Here is a 25000-nt window from a genome sequence, read left to right on the forward strand (position 1 = left end):
CTAATGTGTCCCACATCTCCCATGTACAGAGCGCCCCCCCCCCCCTAATGTGTCCCACATCTCCCATGTACAGAACCCCCCCTAATGTGTCCCACATCTCCCATGTACAGAGCGCCCCCCCCCCCTAATGTGTCCCACATCTCCCATGTACAGAACCCCCCCTAATGTGTCCCACATCTCCCATGTACAGAGCGCCCCCCCCCCCTAATGTGTCCCACATCTCCCATGTACAGAGCGCCCCCCCCCCCCAATGTGTCCCACATCTCCCATGTACAGAACCCCCCCTAATGTGTCCCACATCTCCCATGTACAGAGCGCCCCCCCCCCCCCTAATGTGTCCCACATCTCCCATGTACAGAACCCCCCCTAATGTGTCCCACATCTCCCATGTACAGAGCGCCCCCCCCCCCTAATGTGTCCCACATCTCCCATGTACAGAACCCCCCCTAATGTGTCCCACATCTCCCATGTACAGAGCGCCCCCCCCCCTAATGTGTCCCACATCTCCCATGTACAGAGCACCCCCCCATATGTGTCCCACATCTCCCATGTACAGAGCACCCCCCCCCATATGTGTCCCACATCTCCCATGTACAGAGCGCCCCCCCATATGTGTCCCACATCTCCCATGTACAGAGCACCCCCCCCCATATGTGTCCCACATCTCCCATGTACAGAGCGCCCCCCCCCCCCTAATGTGTCCCACATCTCCCATGTACAGAGCGCCCCCCCCCCCCTAATGTGTCCCACATCTCCCATGTACAGAGCACCCCCCCATATGTGTCCCACATCTCCCATGTACAGAGCGCCCCCCCCATATGTGTCCCACATCTCCCATGTACAGAGCGCCCCCCCTTATGTGTCCCACATCTTCCATGTACAGAGCGCCCCCCCCCCCCCCAATGTGTCCCACATCTTCCATGTACAGAGCGCCCCCCCCCCCCTAATGTGTCCCACATCTTCCATGTACAGAGCGCCCCCCCCCCCCTAATGTGTCCCACATCTCCCATGTACAGAACCCCCCCTAATGTGTCCCACATCTTCCATGTACAGAGCGCCCCCCCCCCCTAATGTGTCCCACATCTCCCATGTACAGAGCCCCCCCCCCCAATGTGTCCCACATCTCCCATGTACAGAGCGCCCCCCCCCCCCTAATGTGTCCCACATCTCCCATGTACAGAGCACCCCCCCCCATATGTGTCCCACATCTCCCATGTACAGAGCGCCCCCCCCATATGTGTCCCACATCTCCCATGTACAGAGCACCCCCCCCCCCATGTGTCCCACATCTCCCATGTACAGAGCGCCCCCCCCCCCCCTAATGTGTCCCACATCTCCCATGTACAGAGCACCCCCCCATATGTGTCCCACATCTCCCATGTACAGAGCGCCCCCCCATATGTGTCCCACATCTCCCATGTACAGAGCGCCCCCCCTTATGTGTCCCACATCTTCCATGTACAGAGCGCCCCCCCCCCCCTAATGTGTCCCACATCTTCCATGTACAGAGCGCCCCCCCCCCCCCTAATGTGTCCCACATCTTCCATGTACAGAGCGCCCCCCCCCCCCTAATGTGTCCCACATCTCCCATGTACAGAGCACCCCCCCATATGTGTCCCACATCTCCCATGTACAGAGCGCCCCCCCATATGTGTCCCACATCTCCCATGTACAGAGCGCCCCCCCTTATGTGTCCCACATCTTCCATGTACAGAGCGCCCCCCCCCCCCTAATGTGTCCCACATCTTCCATGTACAGAGCGCCCCCCCCCCCCCCTAATGTGTCCCACATCTTCCATGTACAGAGCCCCCCCCCCTAATGTGTCCCACATCTTCCATGTACAGAGCCCCCCCCCCCTAATGTGTCCCACATCTTCCATGTACAGAGCCCCCCCCCCCCAATGTGTCCCACATCTTCCATGTACAGAGCCCCCCCCCCCCATGTGTCCCACATCTTCAATGTACAGAGCGCCCCCCCCTAATGTGTCCCACATCTCCCATGTACAGAGCCCCCCCCCTAATGTGTCCCACATCTCCCATGTACAGAGCGCCCCCCCTAATGTGTCCCACATCTCCCATGTACAGAGCGCCCCCCCTAATGTGTCCCACATCTCCCATGTACAGAGCCCCCCCCCTAATGTGTCCCACATCTCCCATGTACAGAGCGCCCCCCCTAATGTGTCCCACATCTCCCATGTACAGAGCGCCCCCCCCCCCTAATGTGTCCCACATCTCCCATGTACAGAGCCCCCCCCCCCAAATGTGTCCCACATCTCCCATGTACAGAGCCCCCCTATGTCATTGCTTTGTGTATATATTAACTTTCTTGTGTCTCGGTAGGATAGACTGAACATAAATCTGTCTTATTTCTCTCCAGGTCTCCCCGGCATTCGGATTGGAGGTGGGCGGTGGAGCGAGCGGCCATTATCTGTCGCTGGACCTGGTTGCAGGCTCAGGTTTCTGACCTGGAGTTCCGGATAAGACAACAGACAGAAATCTACAAGCAAATCCGCTGCACCAAGGTAACTGTCCCCCCCCCCCCCCCCCCCCCCCCCCTCCTCTGCAGGATTGGACGTCACTTTGTAAACGCACAGCGAGCCGTCTTTACATCGCAATAAAGCTGAAGTTTAATCTACTAATGTTTCGTCTTCAATGGTTCCCCCCCCCCTCCCCCCTCAACATATCTATGCAGTTTTTAAATAAAAGCTTTTACATTTTCATTAGACCCATTCATGTCCTCACTGGGTCTCTGTGCTTCTCTACACAATGCAGGTGATTTCCTCCTCTTTTCCTGGCTAGAGGACATCCAACATCATTTCCTCCCCCAGTCTCTGTCTCTGGCCCGCCACTCTCGCTGCATTTCAGTTTTCTCAATCATGGAGGGTGGCACCCACCCGTCTCCTATTGTGCCTGCAAAAAAAAGACCGAAAATCTTGAAAGTTTTGTAAACAAGTACATTTTCTCCTTCACTGATGGGGCGGCACTGATGGGCACCGATGAGGTGGCACTGATGAGATGGAATTGATGGGGCACTAATATGCAGCACTGATGGGGCACTGATGGGCGGTGCAGATGTATTGTACTTATGGATGCCAATCAGTGATGCCCATTGTGGGCACTGATCGATCAGCACAAACCCCCCCCCCCCCCCGTCAGAGGAGCAGCCGATCGGCTCTCCTCTACTCACGTCTGTCAGACACGAGTGAGGAAAAGCTGATAACCGGCTCTTGTTTACATCGTGATCAGCCGTGATTGGACACGGCTGATCACGTGGTAAAGAGTCTCCGTCAGACTCTTTACCTAGATCGGTGTTGCGGGGCGTCAGAATGACACCCTGCAACAACGATCGCAGCGATGCGCGCCCCCAGGGGCGTGCAGCAGCTCAATATCCTGAGGACGTCATATGACGTCCAGTCAGGATATTGAAACCACTTTGCCGCCGTTATTTTGTAATTGGGCGGGCGGCAAGTGGTTAAAATGCCCTGATGGGTGGCTGTCCCTAGGCCAGGGCTTGACAAATTTGCTGTGAATCCAGGAGCCAGCTAAAGTTAGCCAGGTGTGGTGTGTGTTTTTTTTTTTTTTTTTTTTTTTTTTTACAGCAGTAACATGTTCCCGAAGGCACGTATCCTTTAACCCTTTCACAGCTAGAGGCGTTTTTTGCGCACATTTAACGGCAAAATCATTTTAGACCTGAAGATTACATAAAGCCCTCAATACATGAGAGATTTTCTGAAAAACACTAAAGAATAAAATGGTGTCCCAGAGTTTTTTTTTTTTAATGTTGCGCGATATTACCGCAAAGGTTTGGGAGCCCAAAAAAACGCAATAAATGACCCAATTTTTGGGAAAGTATAACAGACAAAGTTGCAGAGAGTAAATGGATACCCACCATATAGCAAACCTTAGATTTGTGTGCGCCCCGTGAAATGGTGACAAACTTCAGTACCCACTTTTCTGGGCCTTGCAGATGAGCAAGTGGGGGGGGGGGGTTGTACGTGTGTAGCATTTGGGAGGAGACCAGGATGCAATTTCTTGTCACTATGGGTTTGTCCAGCCCTAGGCATACCACCCTAGGGTAACACCCACACGTGATGCTGAGCCTCCGTGATTGAGAGAACTGAAATCCAGTGAGCAAAAGGGGCGGTGCAGTCAGACTGGGAAGGAAAGTGCTAAATGATGTTGGAATTCCTCTAGGCAGGACATGAGTAGGACTTGGACTTTGCTGCAGCTTCTACTGCACACAAATATATAGTTGTATTGGATTGCTGCAAGTTGGTTTCCTAATAGAAAGTTCCTGTAGTAGAGTATTGTCCTGCCCCCCCCACCACTGTACATGTGTATACATCCTTGTTGGTGAAGCTGCAGCCATGACCCGCTATCAAAATTTGCAGCCAAGGAGTGGTAGAGGCACAAAATTTGTGTTTACACGGCATGTAGTGTGTTACCGATTGTTTTCTTGGTGACGATGGGCCCAGCTGAGATCATTGACAAGATTCTCCCGTGTAGTTCTGGGCGGATTCCTCACCGTTCTCACGATCATTGAAACCCCACGAGGGGAGATCTTGTATGCAGCCCCAGATCTCATCCACCCCATCCCTTTTAAACCTGAGCACCTCCTTTTTCTTCATTAATGTTTGGTTAGTTCAATATCCCCACCTCCTTTGGGGACAAAAGAATTCAAGTGGGGGGAGAATGTAGCCATGAAGTACACAGGTTCTGAGGCGGATTAAGGTGGTGATTAAACTCCCTTGGTGCCTTATCTGCATTAAATCATCCTCAGAACCCGTGTAATATGTGTTTGGGGTTACAGGAATGAGGCGGCAACCCTAAGACCGAGGGAGAGTGATGGTTATTTTGTGTTTTTTTTTTTTTTTTTGCCATTTGGAAATAATCCCACCAACTGTTGTCACCCTCTCACCAAGCTGCTTGGCGATGGTCTTGTAGTCCATTCCAGCCTTGTGTAGATCTCCAATCTTCTCCCCAACATCCTTGGACAGATCTTTGGTCTTGGCCATGGTGGAGAGATTGGAATCTGATTGCTTCTGTGGACAGGTGTCTTATATATACAGGTAACAAGCTGAGATTAGGAGCACGCCCTCGGCTTGTTAAATGTATACAAGACACCTGGGATCCAGAAATCTTGCTGATAGGTGATCAAATACTTATTCCACATTAAAATGCACATCAATTTATATCTTTTTTTTTTTTAACCACTTAAGGACCGCCTCCTGCACATTTACGTTGGCAGAATGGCACGGCTGGGCACATGTACGTACAGGTACGTCCTGTGCTAGTACCCAGTCGCGCGCCCGCGACCCGGTCAAACTCTGGGACCCGCGGACCCGATCGCTGCTGGAGTCCCGCGATTGGTCCCCGGAGCTGAAGAACGGGCAGAGCCGTGTGTAAACACAGCTTCCCCATTCTTCACTGTGGCGGCGTCATCGATCGTGTGTTCCCTTTTTATAGGGAGACACAATCGATGACATCACACCTACAGCCACACCCCCCTACAGTTGTAAACACACATGAGGTCACACTTAACCCCATCAGCGCCCCCTGTGGTTAACTCCCAAACTGCAACTGTCATTTTCACAGTAATCAGTGCTTTTTTAATGCATTTTTTGCTGTGAAAATGACAATGGTCCCAAAAATGTGTCAAAATTGTCCGAAGTGTCCGCCATAATGTCGCAGTCACGAAAAAAATCGTTGATCGCCGCCATTAGTAGTAAAAAAATAAATAATAAAAATGCAATAAAACTATCCCCTATTTTGTAAACGCTATACATTTTGCGCAAACCAACCGATAAACGCTTATTGCGATTTTGTAAAAAAAAAAATGTAGAATACGTATCGGCCTAAACTGAGATAAAAAAAGTTTTTTATATATATATTTTTGGGGGATATTTATTATAGCAAAAAGTAAAAAATATTTTTTTCGAAATTGTCGCTTTTTGTTTATAGCGCAAAAAATAAAAACCGCAGAGGTGATCAAATACCACCAAAAGAAAGCTCTATTTGTTGGAAAAAAAGGACGCCAATTTTGTTTGGGAGCCACGTCGCAGGACCGCGCAATTGTCAAAGCGACGCAGTGCTGAATCGCAAAACCTGGCCGGGTCCTTTAGCTGCATTTTGGTCCGGGTCTTAAGTGGTTAAATTGCATTTTTTTTCTGGATATTTTTATTCGGTCTCTCACTGTTCAAATAAAACATTAAAATGTATAGACTGAAAAGTAGGCAAACGTACAAACTCAGCAGGGGGTCAAATACTCCCCCCCCCCCCCCCCCCCCCCTCGCTGTATAATGATCTACGGCACTGTTTACATTTGGCTAGTAGAGCGTCTTCATCCTCCTGTCTGAGCTCCTGTACAACAACGACTCCCTTCATTGTCTTCGGTAAGCAGCGGGAGCTGTGCGGTGTCCTGGATACGTCCCTGGCAGCACCCGGTGTTGTGGGGTTGTGTTGGCACGGTACCTATATATTACTGAGAGGAATGGAGCCATCCCGGGACACACAGAACGTTTCCACAGGTGACCTTGGAACACGGTGACGACCTCTGTGCCACAAAATAGTTCTTGGAATACACACATTGCATGAAATATCACCAATCAAAATTGCTGCCCCCCCTTCATGACCAGGCCATTTTTTCAGACGCGGCACTGCGTTACTTTAACCACTTGCTGACTGCCTCACGTAGATATAGGTTGGCAGAATGGCACGGGCAGGCAAAGCAACGTACAGGTCTCGATGTCCCGTGAACGGGTCACGGAGAGGCAGAACAGGGGGGTGCCTTTGTAAACAAGGCATCTCCCCGTTCTGCCTAGTGACAGGACACTGATCTACTGCTCCCTGCCATCGGGGGAGCGGCAATCAGTGTCGTGACACAGGTAGCCCAGCCCCCACACAGTTAGAATCACTCCCTAGGACACACTTAACTCCTTTCTCGCCCCCTACTGGTTAATCCCTTCACTGCCAGTGCCATTTACACAGCAATCGGTGCCTTTTTTTATAGCACTGATCGCTGTATAAATGTGTAGTCCCAAAATAGTGTCAAGTGTCTGATTTGTGTCCGCCATAAAGTCGCAGTCATGATAAAAATCGCTGATCGCCGCCATTACTAGTAAAACATTTTTTTTTAAAATGCTATAAATCTACCCCCCATTTTGTAGACGCTTTAACTTTTGCGCAAACCAATCAAACGCTTATTGCAATTTTTTCCCCCAAAAAATAAGTAGAATACATATCGACCTAAAGTGTGTGTGTGTGTGGTGGTTTTTATTTTTTTATTTTTTTTTATTCTCGTTTATAGCGCAAAAAGGAAAATTTTCTAAAAAAATATATATAGATGCTATGGGCCAGATTCACAGAAAGTACGCCGGCGTATCTGCTGATACTCCGGCGTACTTTCAAATTTGCCACGTCGTATCTTAATTTGAAATCCTTAAACCAAGATACGACGGCTTCTGGCTTCGATCCGACAGGCGTACGCCTTCGGCTCGTAGGTGTAATTCTTCGGCGCCCGCTGGGTGGAGTTCTCGTCGTTTTCCGCGTCGGGTATGCTAATTAGCTGTTTACGGCGATACACGAAGGTACGCGTGTTCGTCGCATTCGCTTATGTCGTCGCTAGTCGGCTTTTCCCGTCGTAAAGTTACGAGTGCTATTTTAGATGGTGTAAAATTAGACCATCCATGTTAAAGTATGGCCGTCGTTCCCGCGTCGAATTTTAAATTTTTTTATTTTTTTTGCGTAAGACGTCCGGGAATACGAAAGGACGTAACGCACGTCGCCATTCAAAAAACACGTCGGGGCGTCGTAATTTCGCACGAAGCGCGGCGGGAAATTTCCAAACGGAGCATGCGCAGAACGTTCGGCGCGGGAACGCGCCTAATTTAAATGATACACGCCCCATTTGAATTAGGCGGGCTTGCGCCGGACGGATTCACGATACGCAGCCGCAAGTTTACAGGCAAGTGCTTTGTGAATCGAGCACTTGCGCTGAAAAGTTGCGGTGGTGTAACGTAAATGACATGCGTTACGCCGCCGGAATTCTATGTGAATCTGGCCCAACATATTTATAGACCTATAAATGCTATAAAACATTCAATAAAGTAAAAAATCAAATTTCTTCAATTTAGTCCAATATGTATTCTGCTACATATTTTTGTTAAAAAAAAATCCTATTGGGCGTTTATTGGTTTGCGCAAAAGTTCTAGCATCTACAAACTATACTAGCTTTACTAGTAATGGCGATCACAGTAATTACATTTACCAGCACAAATATCATAAGCACATAGACAGGAGCTGAACGCTCTAGGTAAATTTTACAGCACCAATATAAAATAGTGTAGCACTAATAAAAGTTCATGAAGAGAGCATCCGTATAGAAAGACGCAGATTCCCAATCAAGTGACGCTGTGCCATGTAAACCATGAACTCCGTCAGATGTGCAAAACCTCCACCTTGGACACTCTAAGCCAGGGGTCTTCAAACTACGGCTCTCCGGGTGTTCAGGAACTACAATTCCCGTCATGTCTGTGAATGTCAGAGTTTTACAATGCCTCATGGGATTTGTAGTTCCGCAACAGCTGAAGGGCCGTAGTTTGAGGATCCCTGCTCTAAGCCGCTCACCTCAGCGCCAGGACCCCGGAGTCAAAGGGTCAAACGGGCTTTCTCATAAAGTAAATGTCCAGGAGCGTGGTCCCAATATTCTTCTCGGTGCAGACCTTGTAAGAACGCCAGATGGATTCATGCAAGGACCTTCTATCAGGGTCATGGATGGTTACACAATCTCCAGTATCCCGACATAAAGATAAGGGGCCTTTCACACGAACGGATAGAATGGGGCTTTTAGCTGCGGATTTTCTAGTTTTCTACCGCAGCTAAAAGCACACAATGCTTTCCTATGGCCCCATTCACACACAACGTTTAGCTGCGATTTCGTTGCATGCGGTTTGGTGCGAATAGAAAAAATAGAATTGAATGCGTCCAGGTGCTATTTAGCGCAGCTATATGCACTTAACCGCAGGTAATCACAGTCTTTTGTGTCAACTGTGGATAGCAGCGTGAGAAAAAAAGAACAGGAAGCACATAATAAAAAAAAAAAAAAAGGGTTGCTATTAGGGTTGTCCCGATACCAGTATCGGGACCGATACCGAGTATTTGCGGGAGTACTTGTACTCCCGCAAATACCCCCGATGCCTAAATAGAATACTTGGTTTACCCCCCGCCCGCCATCGTATATCGCAAAGGCGCCGCCGCGTTAATCACCTTGCGGGGAACATTAGAGTCGTTTGAATAGCTGTTTTCCCCGCCGCGCATAGACACTCCCCCTTGCTCGGGATTGGGCGGATCTGTCCAATCGCGAGCGAGGGGGAGTGTCTCTATACACAGTGCGGCAGGGAAAACGGCTTATTCAAATGAAAGCTGACTGTAATGTTCCCTGCGCGGTGATTAACGCGGCGGCGGCATTTAGGTACGGGGGACATGGCTGCATGTGGGGGGACATGGCTGCAATATGTTTGGGGGACATGGCTGCAATATGTTTGGGGGACATGGCTGCAATATGTTTGGGGGACATGGCTGCAATATGTTTGGGGGACATGGCTGCATTTGGGGACACATTTAAAAAAAATATCGGTATTCGGTATCGGCGAGTACATGAAAAAAAAAGTATCGGTACTTGTACTCGGTCCTAAAAAAGTGGTATCGGGACAACCCTAGTTGCTATGGAAATGACTACCGCAGCTAAACGCAGTGCCCAGAGCCTTGAATTTCACTGAAAATGTACATGCTTTTAATTGCGGCAAAACTGCCGTCCGTCTGAAAGGGGCCTAAAAAGCATCACACTTGCAAAAGAAGCATTTCAATAAGTGCTAGCATATAAGCGCTTGTACATAAAACCACATTGGGAGATGGCTGTGGTTGACAATCGGACGTAGCTCCTCTCCTTTCCGTACGCGTTGCGTCCCCAGGGGGCAGGACTTCATGATGGGACGTAACGCGTATGGAAGGAGAGGAGCCAAGTCTGATGTCACCCACAGCCATCTCCCCTTTTGTTTTTTATGTACAAGCGCTTTGTATGCCGGCACTTATTGAAGTGCTTCTTTTGCAAGTGTGATTATTTTATTACTTCAACATCCTAGTGTTCTCTATAAAATTTATAAGCAATAAAATAATTGCACTTGCAAAAGAAGCACTTCAATAAGTGCTAGCATACAAGAGCTTGAACATAAAAACAGGTGGGGGAGACGGCCGCTGGTGACATCAGATGTAGCTCCTCTCCTTCTGTACGTGTTTCGTCCCGGGGGGAGGGGCACTGATGAAGTCCCACCCCCTGGGACGTAACTTGTATAGGAGAGGAGCTACATCTGACATCACCCAGCGGCCGTCTCCCCATGTGGTTTTATGTACAAGCGCTTGTATGCTAGCACTTATTGAAAAGCTTCTTTTGCAAGTGCAATTATTTTATTGCTTATAAATTTGATAGCAGAGAGCACTAGATGTTTCTTTATCTTTGTCGGGATACTGGTGATTCTTAACCATCCACGACCCTGATGGGAGGTCCTTGCATGAATCCATCTGGTGTTCTTACAAGGTCTGCACCGGGGAGGATATTGTGACCGCGCTCCTGGATATTTACCCCTTTCTGGGGAAAGCCTGTTTGACCCTTCGCTGACTCGGGTCCTGGCACTGAGGTGAGCGGCTTAAAGGGGTTGATTTACTAAAGGCAAATTAACTATGCATTTTACAAAGTGCAATTGCGAGCGATTAGTAAATGAGGAGTATCTCTGCTGACTTCCATCATCCAATCATGTGCAAGCAAAAATGCTGTGTGTTTGTTTTTGGTTTTTTTCCCTTGCACGTGATTCGGTACTCTTTGCAAAGTGAAGTTTTTTATCTCATTTACCAAGTTCTGGAGAAATTGCACTTGGAGAGCGCAACTGCGCAGTCTATTTGTCTTTAGTAAATGAACCCCCAGAGTGTGTAAGGTGGTGGTGGTTTTGCATGTTTGACACGGGAGTTCATTGTTTACACGGCACAACTTCACTTTATTAGGATCTGTACCATCTGGTTACTGACTTAAAGCGGAGTTCCACCTCATCTTATTCCTCCGGTGCAACAATTGGCAGCTTTCGGGGGGGGGGGGTGCTTTGACAGGTATCCTTTCCCACTTCTGGGAGTCCCTGCCGCGTCGCGTCACCACATTGGATCCCTCTTCGAGGGAGGAGCGGGGCCTTGCGCAGTAGGGTGCATTTATTAAAAGCCAACAGCTGCAGTATGTGTAGCTTCTGGCTTTAAATGTGTGTTTTTAGGTTCAATAAGTTTTTATTGTCAGTTTTTAGACCGACAGAACAGCTTCAACCGGGTCGTGGACCCAACAGAGGGTGACCCGATCGATAAAGGTAGAAACACAAAAATAAAGTTACACAGAAAACAGTTACATTACCATATCAAATGATTAAAAAGAAAATACAAATAAATGTTGAGTAGGCACATTGGTAGTTTAAACATCTATAGGCAGTGCCGCCCAGCATCGGATAGGGACCACCCGCGTCCCGGCCGCCCCCTTGGGAGCCTGCTGCGGCCAGGAACTAGGGCTAAATGTGTGTTTTTGATGACGGAACATCGCCTTAAAACCAGGTCTCTTGGGATTTGGTTGCCAAGGAGAGCTTATGTGTCAGAATGAAGCCTTTTTGCCAGTCTGTGCGATTATAGGACGTTGCCATTCTGATTCCCAAGTCCACGTGTACGACGGGAGATCAGGAGGGGAAACTTGGAGTAATATCAAAGTTGGGAAACTACATAGGTCGGGGGGGATCAGCCTGCAGGAGCATATCTACAAAACCCGACGGTTCAGATAGGATATCCAAGGGGGGGAGGGGAAACTACGGACATAGGATAGGGCAGTGAGGGCGAACCTTGGCACCCCAGATGTTTTGGAACTACATTTCCCATGATACTCATGCACTCTGCAGTGTAGGTAAGCATCATGGGAAATGTAGTTCCACAACATCTGGGGTGCCAAGGTTCACCATCACTGGGCATGGGACCATTGCATCTGAGAGAGCGATCGATTGGGAAGGGAACTCTGTCATTAGAGATGGGTCTACACCAAGGGTCTCAAACTGGTGGCCCTCCAGCTGTTGTAAAACTACAAGTCCCATCATGCCTCTGCCTGTGGGAGTCATGCTGGTAACTGTCATTCTTGCAATGCCTCATTGGACTTGTAGTTTTGCAACAGCTAGAGGGCCGCCAGTTTGAGACGCCTGGTCTACACGGAGGACTTGGGCAAGTCTCCTACATTCCTCCTTACGCCAAACTCCAACTTACAGTCGGTGGGGAGGCGGGGTCCCAAGAGAATGGAGTCATGGGGCCTAACTGTTTAGACGCAGTACCAGTTGAGATCAATCGATCCCATATTTGAAGATTAGCCAAAGGAGACGTATCTTTACGACAAACTGCTGGAGTCCATGGTAGAGCGCGGAGCTCAATCAGATTTAAGTGACCCTTTTGTTTAGGAGTGTCAAACTCAATTGCATGGTGGGCCGCATGAGCATTATGATTACCCTCCAAAAGGGCCGGTTGAATCTGTAGGATTAGATATCCAGCGCATCCCCTCCCCCCTTAACTTCTGATGGTGGGGTGGCTCTTGACATTTAATGTAGAGTCCCCCACCCTCCTTTACATCACAGTACACCCCCCTTTCCTTATGCTGCTGCTGGAAAGAAGCTGGATGCATTTTTTTTTTTTTTTTACAGTGCATTGATTCTTCCAAACCAAGAGAGCCTTTTGGCGTAAGATGACAGATCTAGAAAAAGGGGGGGGATAAGGATGGGACTTTACATGAGGCATATGATAATCTACAACCATAGGCCTCCATCCCTGTAAATGGATAAAGGGGGGAGGTTTTGGGACTTTAACCACTTAAAGGACCGTCTAACGCCGATATACGTCGACAGAATGGCACGGCTGGGCACAATCACGTACCTGTACGTGATTGTTAAATGCCCAGTCGCGGGCGCGCGACCCGGTCCGAAACTTCGTGATCGCGGGACCCGTGGAACCGATCGCCGCTGGAGTCCCGCGATCGGTCCCCGGAGCTGAAGAACAGGGAGAGGTGTATGTAAACACAGCTTCCCCGTTCTTCACTGTGGCGCCGTCATCGATCGTGTGATCCCTAATATAGGGAATCGGAATCAATGAGGTCAGACCGACAGGCACACCCCCCTACAGTTAGAAACACAGATGAGGTCACACTTAACCCCTTCACCGCCCCCTTGTGGTTAACTCCCAAACTGCAATTGTCATTTTCACAGTAATCAGTGCATTTTTAATGCATTTTTTTGCTGTGAAAATGACAATGGTCCCAAAAATGTGTCAAAATTGTCCGATGTGTCCGCCATAATGTCGCAGTCACGGAAAAAACCGCTGATCGCCGCCATTAGTAGAAAAAAATAAAATAATAAAAATGCAATAAAACTATCCCCTATTTTGTAAACGCTATAAATTTTTGCGTAAACCAAAAATGTATTTTTGTTTATAGCGCAAAAACTAAAAACCGCAGAGGTGCTCAAATACCACCAAAAGAAAGCTCTATTTGTGGGGAAAAAAAGGACGCCAATTTTGTTTAGGAGCCACGTCGCACGAACGCGCAATTGTCAGTTAAAGCGACGCAGTGCCGAATCGCAAAAAGGGGCCTGGTCCTTTACCTGCATTTTGGTTCGCGTCTTAAGTGGTTAAATGAGATGCGTTTTTAGCAAAATGCAATTAAATATATATATATGGAATATGAAAAATATTTCCATAATACCCATTCTCAAAGTTGCCAACCAAAAAAGCAACAAACCAAGTTAACCTGTCTAGCTGTAAGCATTAAAAACAGAGGTTTGTTTGCATGTATTTGCAAATACCTGTGTAAGCTTCAGGCCCCGTCAAGGCACTCTGTGTACTGCAGTCCTAACTAGGGCCGAAACAACTAATCGATTATGAAATTAATCGATTACAATTTTCATAATCGATTAATCGGCCAGTAACATAATGGGGTTAAAAAAACTAAAATTAACCCTTTATAGTACAAAAAAGCAAATGACTACTGTAAATATTACTTTCACTGTCCCACAGTAAAAAAATTAACCCCTTACAGTAGCGATTATTTGCTCTTTTTGTACTTATTTTTGTTTTTTTTACCCCATTATGTTACTAAACATCTCAGGCCGGGGGGGTCACACCTCTGTGTGTTTTTTGGTGCTTTTTGCAGAAACACATTACAGATCATTAACATGTTTTCCTATGGGACACGTTCACATCCATGATTTTTTTTCAGCTGCTGCGTATTTGGAAAGGGCAAGGACTTTTTAACGCAAAGCGGTGCTATTTTGTTCTTTTTGGTTCAATGTACTTCAATAGAGAAGCTGCAGAAAAGCGTGTCATGTGTTTTTTTTGCGGCAATTTGTGTTTTGTAATCTGCCCGGCAACAAATTGGCCCAAAAAAATTTAAACCTTTTTTTTTTTTTTTTTTTTTTTTTTTTTTTTTTTTTTTTTTTTTTTTTAACGCTATTGTCCGATTAATCGGCCAACTAATCGATTATGAAAATAATCGTTAGTTGCAGCCCTAGTCCTAACTATGAATTTTAAAGTCTCCTCAGTAGGAACACAGGAGTGCTAATCAATAGATAGGGGGCAGATGACAGATCTGGCTGAGTTTTAAGAAGGAAGGGAGTGAAATTCGCCAAAAAAGAGCCGGGATGCGTCTGTTCACCTTGAAGTTGCTCATTCTTCCGAATTCCTTGGATTCCTGAATGATGTTGGGCAGAGACAGACGAGGGTTGGGTCTCAAACCTCAGCAAGTTATCTGTGAAGAGTGCAGATTTAGTGTGTACAGGGCTGTCTTAAAGTGGTGGTCCAACCGCTAAAAAAAAAAATTTAAAAAGTCGGCAGCCGCAAACACTGTCGCTGCTGACTTTTTTTTTTTTAACTACTTGCCGACCAGCCGCCGTCATTCTACGGCGGCAGGTCGGCTCTCCTGGCCCGTACAATAACGTCCGCTCTCTTAGCAGGGCACGTGCGCCCCCCCGCTCGTCCGTGACTCCCGTGCTGGTGCCCGTGATTGCTCGTTACAGCTCCCGGTCCTGTCAGGGGGAGAAATGCCTGACCGTCTGTTCATACAATGTATGAACAGCGATCATTCATTTCCCCTAGTGAGTCCCACCCCCCCTACAGTTAGAACACACCCAGGGAACATACTTAACCCCTTCCCCGCCCCCTAGTGTTAACCCCTTCCCTGCCAGTGGCATTTTTTATAGTAATCCAATGCATTTCTATAGCACTGATCGCTATAAAAATGCCAATGGTCCCAAAAATGTGTCAAGTGTCCGCCATAATGTCGCAGTACCGAAAAAAAATCGCTGATCACCGCCATTACTAGTAAAAAAAAAATATATATATTTATAAAAATGCCATAAAACTATCCCCTATTTTGTAAACGCTATAACTTTTGCGCAAACCAATCAATAAACGTTTATTGCGATTTTCGTAAAAAAAAATATGTAGAAGAATACGTATCGGCCTAAACTGAGGAAAAAAATGTTTTTATATATTTTTTTTATTTGGGGGGGGGGGGGGATTTATTATGGTAAAAAATATTCATTTTTTTTCCCCAAAATTGTCGCTCTATTTTTGTTTATAGTGCAAAAAATAAAAACCGCAGAGGTGATCAAATACCACCAAAAGAAAGCTCTATTTGTGGGGGAAAAAGGACGCCGATTTTGTTTGGGAGCCACGTCGCACGACCGCGCAATTGTCTGTTAAAGCGACGCAGTGCCGAATCGCAAACGGTGCTCTGGTCTTTGGGCAGCAATATGGTCCGGGGGTTAAGTGGTTAAGAAGGACACTTGCTTGTCCAGGGAGCCTGTGATGTCCACTTTAATACGCCCAATAGGGTTGTTTCCGCAAGGTAAGTAGTGGTCCATAGTAAGGACATGGAGGAGGGGAGATGGAGGGCATCCTTGTCACGTCCCATTATGCATATGGCATAGAGGGGACAATGTACTGTTTATCCAGATCCTGGTAGATTGAGAGGAATAGAGGGACCTTTTCCTGCATAGCATTTGACACCATTTATATTTTTCTCTGACAAAATGCCGATAACTCTCTTTTCAGTGGCTGATATATTGATGCGTCCCTAGTAAACATCCTCCAAAGGTTTAGGCCCCATTCACATCTCAAGTCTCTATAGATCGGGTTCACTACTCCAAGGTGCCTGAAACCTTCTCCTTCTTCATCTCCTATGCAATTTTTTTTTTTCTGAGTAGATGGAAGGAATAGGACTTCTGCCGTCTGGTTATGTTGCTCAGCTGCACATGTTTCTGTATTCTCTGTTCTATAGTAGGTAATAAACCATTAATGATTCCTCAGTCCTGAGAAGAGCTGAGAGCACACGTGGTTCGCTAATAGTAATGTATCCTGACTCTCTTTGGTTACAGGGTGGTGTTGTGCTCGGGGACTCTCCTCATTGTGAAGACTCTACCGCTCGGCAGACGGCCAACTCTGTGGTGCTGAATGCAAGAGGCAACCGGGTGCCTTCCTCCTGTTCCAAGACTACCCCAAAAGCTCCCTCGGGGGACGATCCTTGTAACACTCCCACCCCTCCTCCTCAGAGTGTAGATAAACAGGTAAGTCCGCCCCCCCCCCCAGCAAAAGGAGGGTTTCTTCATTTTCAACCTTTTTGTTTGGTCATATTTGGAAACTCCTGCCTATTAGACCCCCCTTGACCCCTTTCTGCTAGCGTGGGCAGGTTGGCGGAAAAGCACTGCCAACGGTGCCACGCACGCTTGTATACACCGCTCCTTCACCGCCGCCTGCCCTTTGAAATGAATGGGCACCGATGCCAAGGCGCTTTTTGGGCCCAGTTAACCCTTTCCTCGACCGCTAGTGGTACACTTTTTAACCCCCTGCTAGTGGCCGAAGAAAGGGTTAATGGCACCCAAAAAGCGCCCCTACCAAAGAGCTTTGCAGGCACTTCCGCAGCAGTGCCCATTACTTTCAATGGGCAGGAGCGGTGTATACATCGCTCCAAAGATGTTGCTTGCAGGACTTTTTAACGTCCTGCAAGCGCACCGCCCCAGTGTGGAAGCCCTCGGCTCTCACACTAGGGCTGCGGGGAAGGTGCTCAACAGGCGATATTTTTAGCCCTTTAGCGCCTGAAAAACTCTTCAGTGTGAAAGGGGTCTTGGACCTTAAGACTATCTTAAAGTTGTTGTTAAGCCACTTTATGCCCTTCATCCTGTCTGTTTAATAATCCTATGAGCTCCTGTGTTTTATAAAAAAAAAAAGCCATTATTTACCATTTTTCAGAGCGTCGATCGCCACTCGCATGACCCCGCCTCCTCTCTCTGTCTGACAGCGGGCGGGGCTGAGGATTCCCTGCTGACGTCACTGGGGAAGGAGGGGAGGCACGGCGGGTCACGTGATCGGCGATCTGAAAACTGAACGGCTTATCTTTATAACACACAGGAGCAGAGCTGGGGGTTGCTACAGAGTTGGGCGGGATCAGCAGAGCTGTGGTTTGCTATGGAGTTGGGGGATCGACAGAGCTGGGGGTTGCTATGGAGTTGGGGGATCGACAGAGCTTGGGGTTGCTATGGAGTTGGGGGATCGACAGAGCTGGGGGTTGCTATGGAGTTGGGGGATCAGCAGAGCTGGGGGTTGCTATGGAGTTTGGGGGGGGGGGAATCGGCAGATCTGGGGGTTGCTATGGAGGGGGGGGGGATCAGCAGAGCTGGTGGTTGCTATGGAGTTGGGGGGGGGGGGGTCAGCAGAGCTGGGAGTTGCTATGGATTTGGGGGGGGGGTGAATCGGCAGAGCTGGGGTGAGAGGTGTCAGCTGAGCTTTGTTACTACTGAGGTGGGGTGGCTCAACAGAGCTGGGGGAGGGGTTACTACGGAGTGGGGGGGGGTGGTCTGCTGAATGAGGGTACCAATGAGCGGAGTTTCTACTGGGCCCCTTTACAACAAATAAAAAAAAAAACACAGGGCGTTTGCCAATCTTCATTAAAGCATCAAAACGCGTTGAAGCGGTAGGCTCCCTGAGTGGTAAAGTTGAAGTGTAATGTGTGTGAAATGAGGGGCTGTGACGATGTAGGTGTAACTTGTAGAACGATCCTCCGATCAATCTATTGGTAAAATGAGACCAAACCATTGGGGTCCATTCACACCGATAATGGAGGGTCGGTGCAATTCGCAGCAGCGGTAATCTTTTGTTTACAGCGGGGGGATGAGAGCGGCAGCTATTCTCGGCTCTCCGCACAGCCAGTGATCGATCGCCTGCGGTCATCTCTGCTGGGCGCACGCGGTGTACCGGTGTGAATGTGGCCGTATAGTTCAGCCGGCTGCTCCTCGGAGTGCAGTATCCTCGGTTGGCCCCGGTGATGGTAACGTCAGTGCGATGTCCGGGAATAAATATTCATTACACAAAGCATCTGTCGGTGTGCAGAGAGGCGGCACCTGTTGTAGATTCTGTGCAGTATTTAAAGTGACCCTGTCACAACTATATGAGTGTAACTTTATTGATATTGACAGCCGGTGTTGTGTAAGAAGGGCTGGGCTCGGGTCACAACTCTCACACGCGGGCAGAGCTGGGCTCAGTCTGTGTTGCACAACACCAGCTGTCCATACAATCCTTTTTTAGTTGCAACGTTCTTTCACCGTGCCGCCTTTACCTAACGGCTCCCATTCACACTTGTACAACTTTGGAAACAGTCGCATGAAAAGTCGCAGCCCGTGTATTTCAGTCTAAGCCGTTCATATTATTGTGTCTTAAAGGAGCGGCGACTTTTAAAAACATTCCTGTGTTATCATGCGACTCGAGTGCCATAGGCTGCAATGTAAATTCTCAAGCCACGTGAAAGTCGCATCTTAATGTTTTCAACGCGACAATTGTGCAACCGTCGCATTCAAGTCACAGCCGTTTGATCTGTATTGCAAAACATTCAGTGGAGTCCAAAGGAGACATTGGGGGAGGGGGGGGGGGGGGGGGGTCTTTTAGTCCCTGCATGTGTCATTAAACAGAACCGTTCACCTAAAAGTCGTAACCTAGGGGACTATTTTGTTACCTATGCGATAAAAAAAAAAGTTATCCCAAAAAATAAGGGTAATTTTTATGACTTCGCGTCCAGCCCTGGCAGTTGTAAACACTGCCGTTCTGCTGGAAAGCAGAGATCGCGTGTGTGTATGTATGTGTAATATATATATATATATAAACATTTTTTTTAAAGAGGACCTGTCATGCCCTATCCCTTTTTACAAGAGATCTTTACATTCCTTGTAATAACGGTGATCAAAAAAATGAATAAAATTTAAGTGCCTCGTGCTCACACGCAGAAAAGAACGCCTACGTAAGTCCTGCCCACGTATATGTAAGCGATGTTCAAACCACATGTGAGGTATCACCGCGATTCTTCAGCCTCGATCGGATTTCCATCGGACAAATCGGTGGAATTTTGTGCGAAGTGCGTTGGCCATGAACTTGTTCTGCATACAGACGGCGGAACTTTTTAAGCCAACATACACAACAAGGTTTTTTTTTGTTTTTTTAGCGCCACCCTTAGGGCAACTTCTGTCTAAAAAACCTGCAAAAGAAAGGCATAATGAGCTAGTATGCACAGCATACTAGCTCATTATGTGGCACTTGCCTGAGATCGCAGCCCCCAAAGTCGTCCTCGTCCCCCGCCACGTCTCCTCGCATCTTCCTGTTATCGCCGCTCTGGTGCTGTAATTTGCAATGACATCACGTGTGCGCGAGACGGTGAGATCCCCACGCATGCGCGGGAATACGGCATTAACCTGTACGTCTTTATACGGCCTAACTTTAAAGATAGATATCTCGGTAACGGCAGCAGCTGCTGCCACAACCGAGGTATCTATCTTTAGTGTCAGCGGTCCGGTACACGATAACGGCGGTCTCTGCGGCAGATTCACCGCGAGATCGCCGATATCGGCGGCGGGAGAGGGGCCCCCCCTCCCGCCGCACTCCCGCGCCCTCCGCCCCTTACCGTAGCCGTCGGTAGCGGCGGAGGAGATCGCGACCGTTCGGCAGCTGTGTGGGGTTGCGAGTGAAGGAAAAATCTCCTTCACCCGTCCCCATAGCTCTGCTGGGCGGAAGTGACGTCAAAACGTCAGTCCCGCCCAGCCTCTTAAAGAAACATTTTTTTTTTTTGTCATTTGAAAAAATGACATTTTCAAATTTTTTTTAATTTTTTTTTGCATTTAAGCCTAAATATGAGATGTGAGGTATTTTTGACCCCAGATCTCATATTTAATCATGCTTTTTTCTATTACAAGGGATGATTACATTCCTTGTAATAGGAATAAAAGTGATCATTTTATTTTTGATTTTTTTTCCAGTGTAAAAAATAATAAAATAAATAAAAATAAGAAAAAAAAAAAATTTAAAAAGCGCCCCGTCCCGACGAGCTCGTGCGCAGAAGCGAACGCATACGCGAGTAGCGCCCGCATATGAAAACGGTGTTCAAACCACACAAGTGAGGTATCGCCGCGATCGGTAGAGCGAGAGCAATAATTCTAGCCCTAGACCTCCTCTGTAGCTCAAAAAATGCAACCTGTAGAATTTTTTAAACGTCTCCTATCGAGATTTTGTATCGCTTGTAGGACCGCTGCGCAAATATGGTGTGACAAAAAGTATTGCAATGATCGCCATTTTATTCTCTAGGGTATTAGAACAAAAAAAATATATAATGTTTGTGGGTTTTAAGTAATTTTCTAGCAAAAAAAAACAGCTTTAGTCTTGTAAACACCAAATCTGAAAAACACCCAAAGTAGAGAAGTGGTTAAGAAAAATGGCACTTTCGGCACCGTAGACATCTGTGCATGTAATTACTGTAAATTTCTAGGTCTAGGAGATATTTCTTGCACCAACAGGTAAGTCTTAATCTAGGCCTACCTATAAGGTGTAAGAGGTGTGGTTGGTTTTACAACCACTTTAATGTTTTCAATGTGACCGTCTCTGCTAAACAAATAAGTTTGGGGGCTTGGGACCTTTTTTTTTTTTTTAAATAGCAGTGACCCTAGAGACATGTTCTCCAAAGTGATTGTGGTTACCATGGAAACCGCCTGCATGGAACAGATTTTTAACTTTTTCGCCCTTGGCAACCACTTGTGTTTGGAAACGGATTAGAAGCCTTTATATCCCCTCAGTGGTGGATTGGATGTGAGGTGGCTGTGAATGGGACATGTGCTCTCCATGTATTCCTATGCCCCCCCCCCACCCACAGATAGGATATTGGGAATGCGCTGCGGAGGAGGGACAGGGAATGATTACCAGACATTGGGGAGTTATTTACTGAAAGGCAAATCCACTTTGCACTACAAGTTCACTTAACTGCTTGCCGACCAGCCGCCGGCAGGTCGGCTCCCCTGCGTGAGAGCCAGTAGCTCTACGTCGGCACTCGCGCAGGCCACTAGGGGCGCACCACGGACTTCCGTGCCCGACGAGCGCAATCGCCGCCAGGCATAATCGATCGTTACAGAGCGAGCACCGGGAGCTGTGGGTGTAAACACACATCTCCCGGTCCTGTCAGGGGGAGAAATGCCTGACTGTCTGTTCATACAATGTATGAACAGCGATCAGTCATTTCCCCTAGTGAGTCCCCCCCCCCCCCCCACCCTAAAGTTAGAACACACCCAGGGACATACTTTACCCCTTCCCCGCCCCCTAGTGTTAACCCCTTCCCTGCCAGTGGCATTTTTATAGTAATCCAATGCATTTTTATAGCACTGGTTGCTATAAAAATGCCAATGGTCCCAGTAAAGTGTCCGAAGTGTCCGCCATTATGTTGCAGTACCGAAAAAAAAACGCTGATCGCTGCCATTACTAGTAAAAAAAATATATATATATATTAATAAAAATGCCATAAAAATACCCTATTCTATTTTGTAAACGCTATAACTTTTGCGCAAACCAATCAAACGCTTATTGCTTATTTTGTTTTTTTTTATGAAAAATATGTAGAATACGTATCGGCCAAAACTGAGGGGAATAATGTGTGTGTGTGTGTGTATGTATATATATGTGTGTGTGTATATGTATGTATGTATGTATGTGTATATATATATATATATCATTTTGGGGGGGGGGGGGGGTATTTTTTTATAGCAAAAAGTAAAAAAATATTCAGTATTTTTTTTTTTTTTCAAAATTGTCGCTCTATTTTTGTTTATAGCGCAAAAACTAAAAACCGCAGAGGTGATCAAATACCACCAAAAGAAAGCTCTTTTTGTGGGGAAAAAAGGACGCCAATTTTGTTTGGGAGCCACGTTGCACGACCGCGCAATTGTCGGTTAAAGCGACGCAGTGCCGAATCGCAAAAAGTGCTCTGGTCTTCGACCAGCAATATGGTCCGGGGGCTGAAGTGGTTAAAGTGCACTTGTAAGGGCAGTCGCTGTAAATCTGAGGGGGGGAAGCTCTGCTGATTTAATTATCCAACCAATGTGTAAGCGAAGATGCTGTTTTTTTATTTTCCTTGCATGTCCCCCTCGGATCTTCAGCGTCTGCACTTTGCCCTTGTAGTTTGCACTTGTAGTGCAAAGTGGATTTGCCTTTCGTAAGTAACCCTCAGTGGGTGTTATGGAGGGAAATCCTCCAGGGGGGGGGGGGGGGGGGGCACACCCCAGCAAGGGAGTAAAACGTTCGGCCTTCTCTACCCGAAGCCTGACGATCTGGCTGAGCCGTGGTGATGGAGTCCGGGTGGAATGCGGATTACGCAGCTTGTTGTTGTGGAATTCCCAGTGACTGCGAACTTTCCAAGTGTGACGAATCGTCTCCTCCAACGCGTAATAAAGAAGGCCGTTCATCTCTGCGTGAGGCCCAACGTTTTATAAACACGGCCTCGTAAAATGATTGATTTTATTGTTTCCAGCTGTGTGTGGAGGGAAATAAAATAAATGCTTTGCGGTGCCAAACGCGCGATTCAGATCTTCCTTCGGCGACGTCTCCATGAATAAAATCTTGTGTGAGGGAGGCGATGACGCCGAATTCCCGGTATGAATTTTATTGCAAGTCTACAGATTTTTCTATGGATGAGGTGGAGATTGTGATCCCGCCTCTCCACCTTGTCCAATCAGAGATTGCCTTGAATGAGAATCACGTTTTTTTTTTTATGCACAGTTAAAAAAAAGCAGAAGTGATCAAATGCCGCCAAAAGAAAACTATTTGTGGAAAAAAGGACGTCAATTTTGTTTACAGCGTCGCACGGTTAAAGTGATGAAGCGCCAAATCGCAAAAAAAAATGGCCTGGTCAGGAAGGGGATAAATTCTTCCGGGTTTGAAGTGGTTAAAATATTGTACAGCTTTTTAGCCACTTGACACCCGCCCGCCGTCAAATGAGGGCGGGTGGAATGCTCTATTCTGACAGGACGTCATTTAAAGCCTCTAAGGCGCGCACCCGTCGCGTCACTGGGAACACAGTGCGCGTGCCCGATGGCCGCCGGGCACCCGCGATTGCCCAGTAACTGAGCAGGGAAGTGGAGCTCTGTGTGTAATGATGGGGTGTAAACACAGAGCTCCACGTCCTGTCAGGGAGGGAGGAGACCGATCTGTGTCCCTTGTACATGGGGACACAGATCGGTCACCCCCCTCCCCCTACAGTTAGAATACACCCAGGATACACATTTAACCCCTTCCCCGCCCCCTAGTGGTTAACCCCTTCCCTGACAGTCACATTTATACAGTAATTAGTGCATATTTATAGCACTGTTCACTGTAAAAATGTGAATGGTTCCAAAAATGTGTCAAACGCAGATCGCCACCATTACTAGTAAAAAAATCAAATAAAAAAAAAAAAAAATCATTATGTCCCCTATTTTGTAGGCAATATAACTTTTGCGCAAACCAGATTATTACAATTTTTTTTTTTTTTTTTTTTTTTTTACCAAAAATATGTAGAATACGTATCGGCCTAAACTGAGAAAAAAATATATATTTTTTAAAAAAAATTGGATATTTATTATAGCAAAAAGTAAAAAATCATTTTTTTTTTCTTTCAAAATTGATGCTCCTTTTTTTTTTTTTTTTTTTTTTTTTTTTTTTTTTGTTTATAGCCCAAAAAATAAAAACCGCACAGGCGATCAAATACCACCAAAAGAAAGCTATATTTGTGAGGAAATAAAGGACGTCGATTTTGTTTGGGAGCCACGTCGCACGACCGCGCAATTGTCAGTTAAAGCGACGCAGTGCCGGAAGCTAAAATCTCGTCTGGGCAGGAAGGGGGTGTATGTGCCCAGTAGGCAAGTGGTTAATGCATAAAACGGAGGATAACGTTTAGTACCATAGTCCGGGGTTCTGTCCCCCTTACAGTCACCCCCACATAGATCCAGGGTGATCTACAGAGAATTGGACAGCTCCGCCTTTCCTCCGCTGGGGGGAGGAGCCCCGTTCCTGGGAGGGTCTCGTTTTGGGCTGCTCAAACTGGCGCTGTATAATAATATAATACTAATCAGGGTTTGACAAATTTGCTTGGAATCTCGGAGCCAGCTAAAAAAAAGTTAGGAGCCAGAAAACGCGCCCTGTCCCGACGAGCTTGCGCGCAGAAGCGAACACATACGTGATCAGCGCCCGCATATGTAAACGGTATTCAAATCACACATGAGGTATCGCCGCAATCGTTAGAGCGAGAGCAATAATTCTACCCCAGACCTCCTCTGTAACTTAAAACATGCAACCTGTAGTATTTTTTTTTTTAGACGTTGCCTATGGAGATTTTAAAGGGTAAAAGTTTGTCGGCATTCCACGAGCGGACGCAATTTTGAAGCATGACATGTTGGGTATCAATTTACTTGGCGTAACATTATCTTTCACAATATAAAAAAAAAAAAACTTTACTGTTGTCTTTTTTTTTTTTTATTAAAAAAAGTGCGCTTGTAAGGCCGCTGCACAAATACGGCGTGACAAAGTTCTGCAACGATCGCCATTTTATTCTCTAGGGTGTTAGAATA

At 47.2% G+C, this 25000-nt stretch overlaps 1 protein-coding gene across 3 annotated transcripts in view; it reads left to right on the forward strand.

Moving 5' to 3' along the window:
• Window positions 1–25000, forward strand: part of LOC120941717 (KAT8 regulatory NSL complex subunit 1-like) — a 103167-nt gene that overhangs the window by 38274 nt on the left and 39893 nt on the right. For all 3 annotated transcript variants that reach the window (XM_040355329.1, XM_040355330.1, XM_040355331.1), the window contains 2 exons: window positions 2377–2521; window positions 16478–16666. In XM_040355329.1, coding sequence (XP_040211263.1) covers window positions 2377–2521; window positions 16478–16666 — 334 coding nt within the window. The remainder of the gene's footprint in view (window positions 1–2376; window positions 2522–16477; window positions 16667–25000) is intronic.

This window comes from Rana temporaria, chromosome 5 (genome assembly GCF_905171775.1).
Source record: "Rana temporaria chromosome 5, aRanTem1.1, whole genome shotgun sequence".
Classification (NCBI taxonomy): Eukaryota; Metazoa; Chordata; class Amphibia; order Anura; family Ranidae; genus Rana; species Rana temporaria.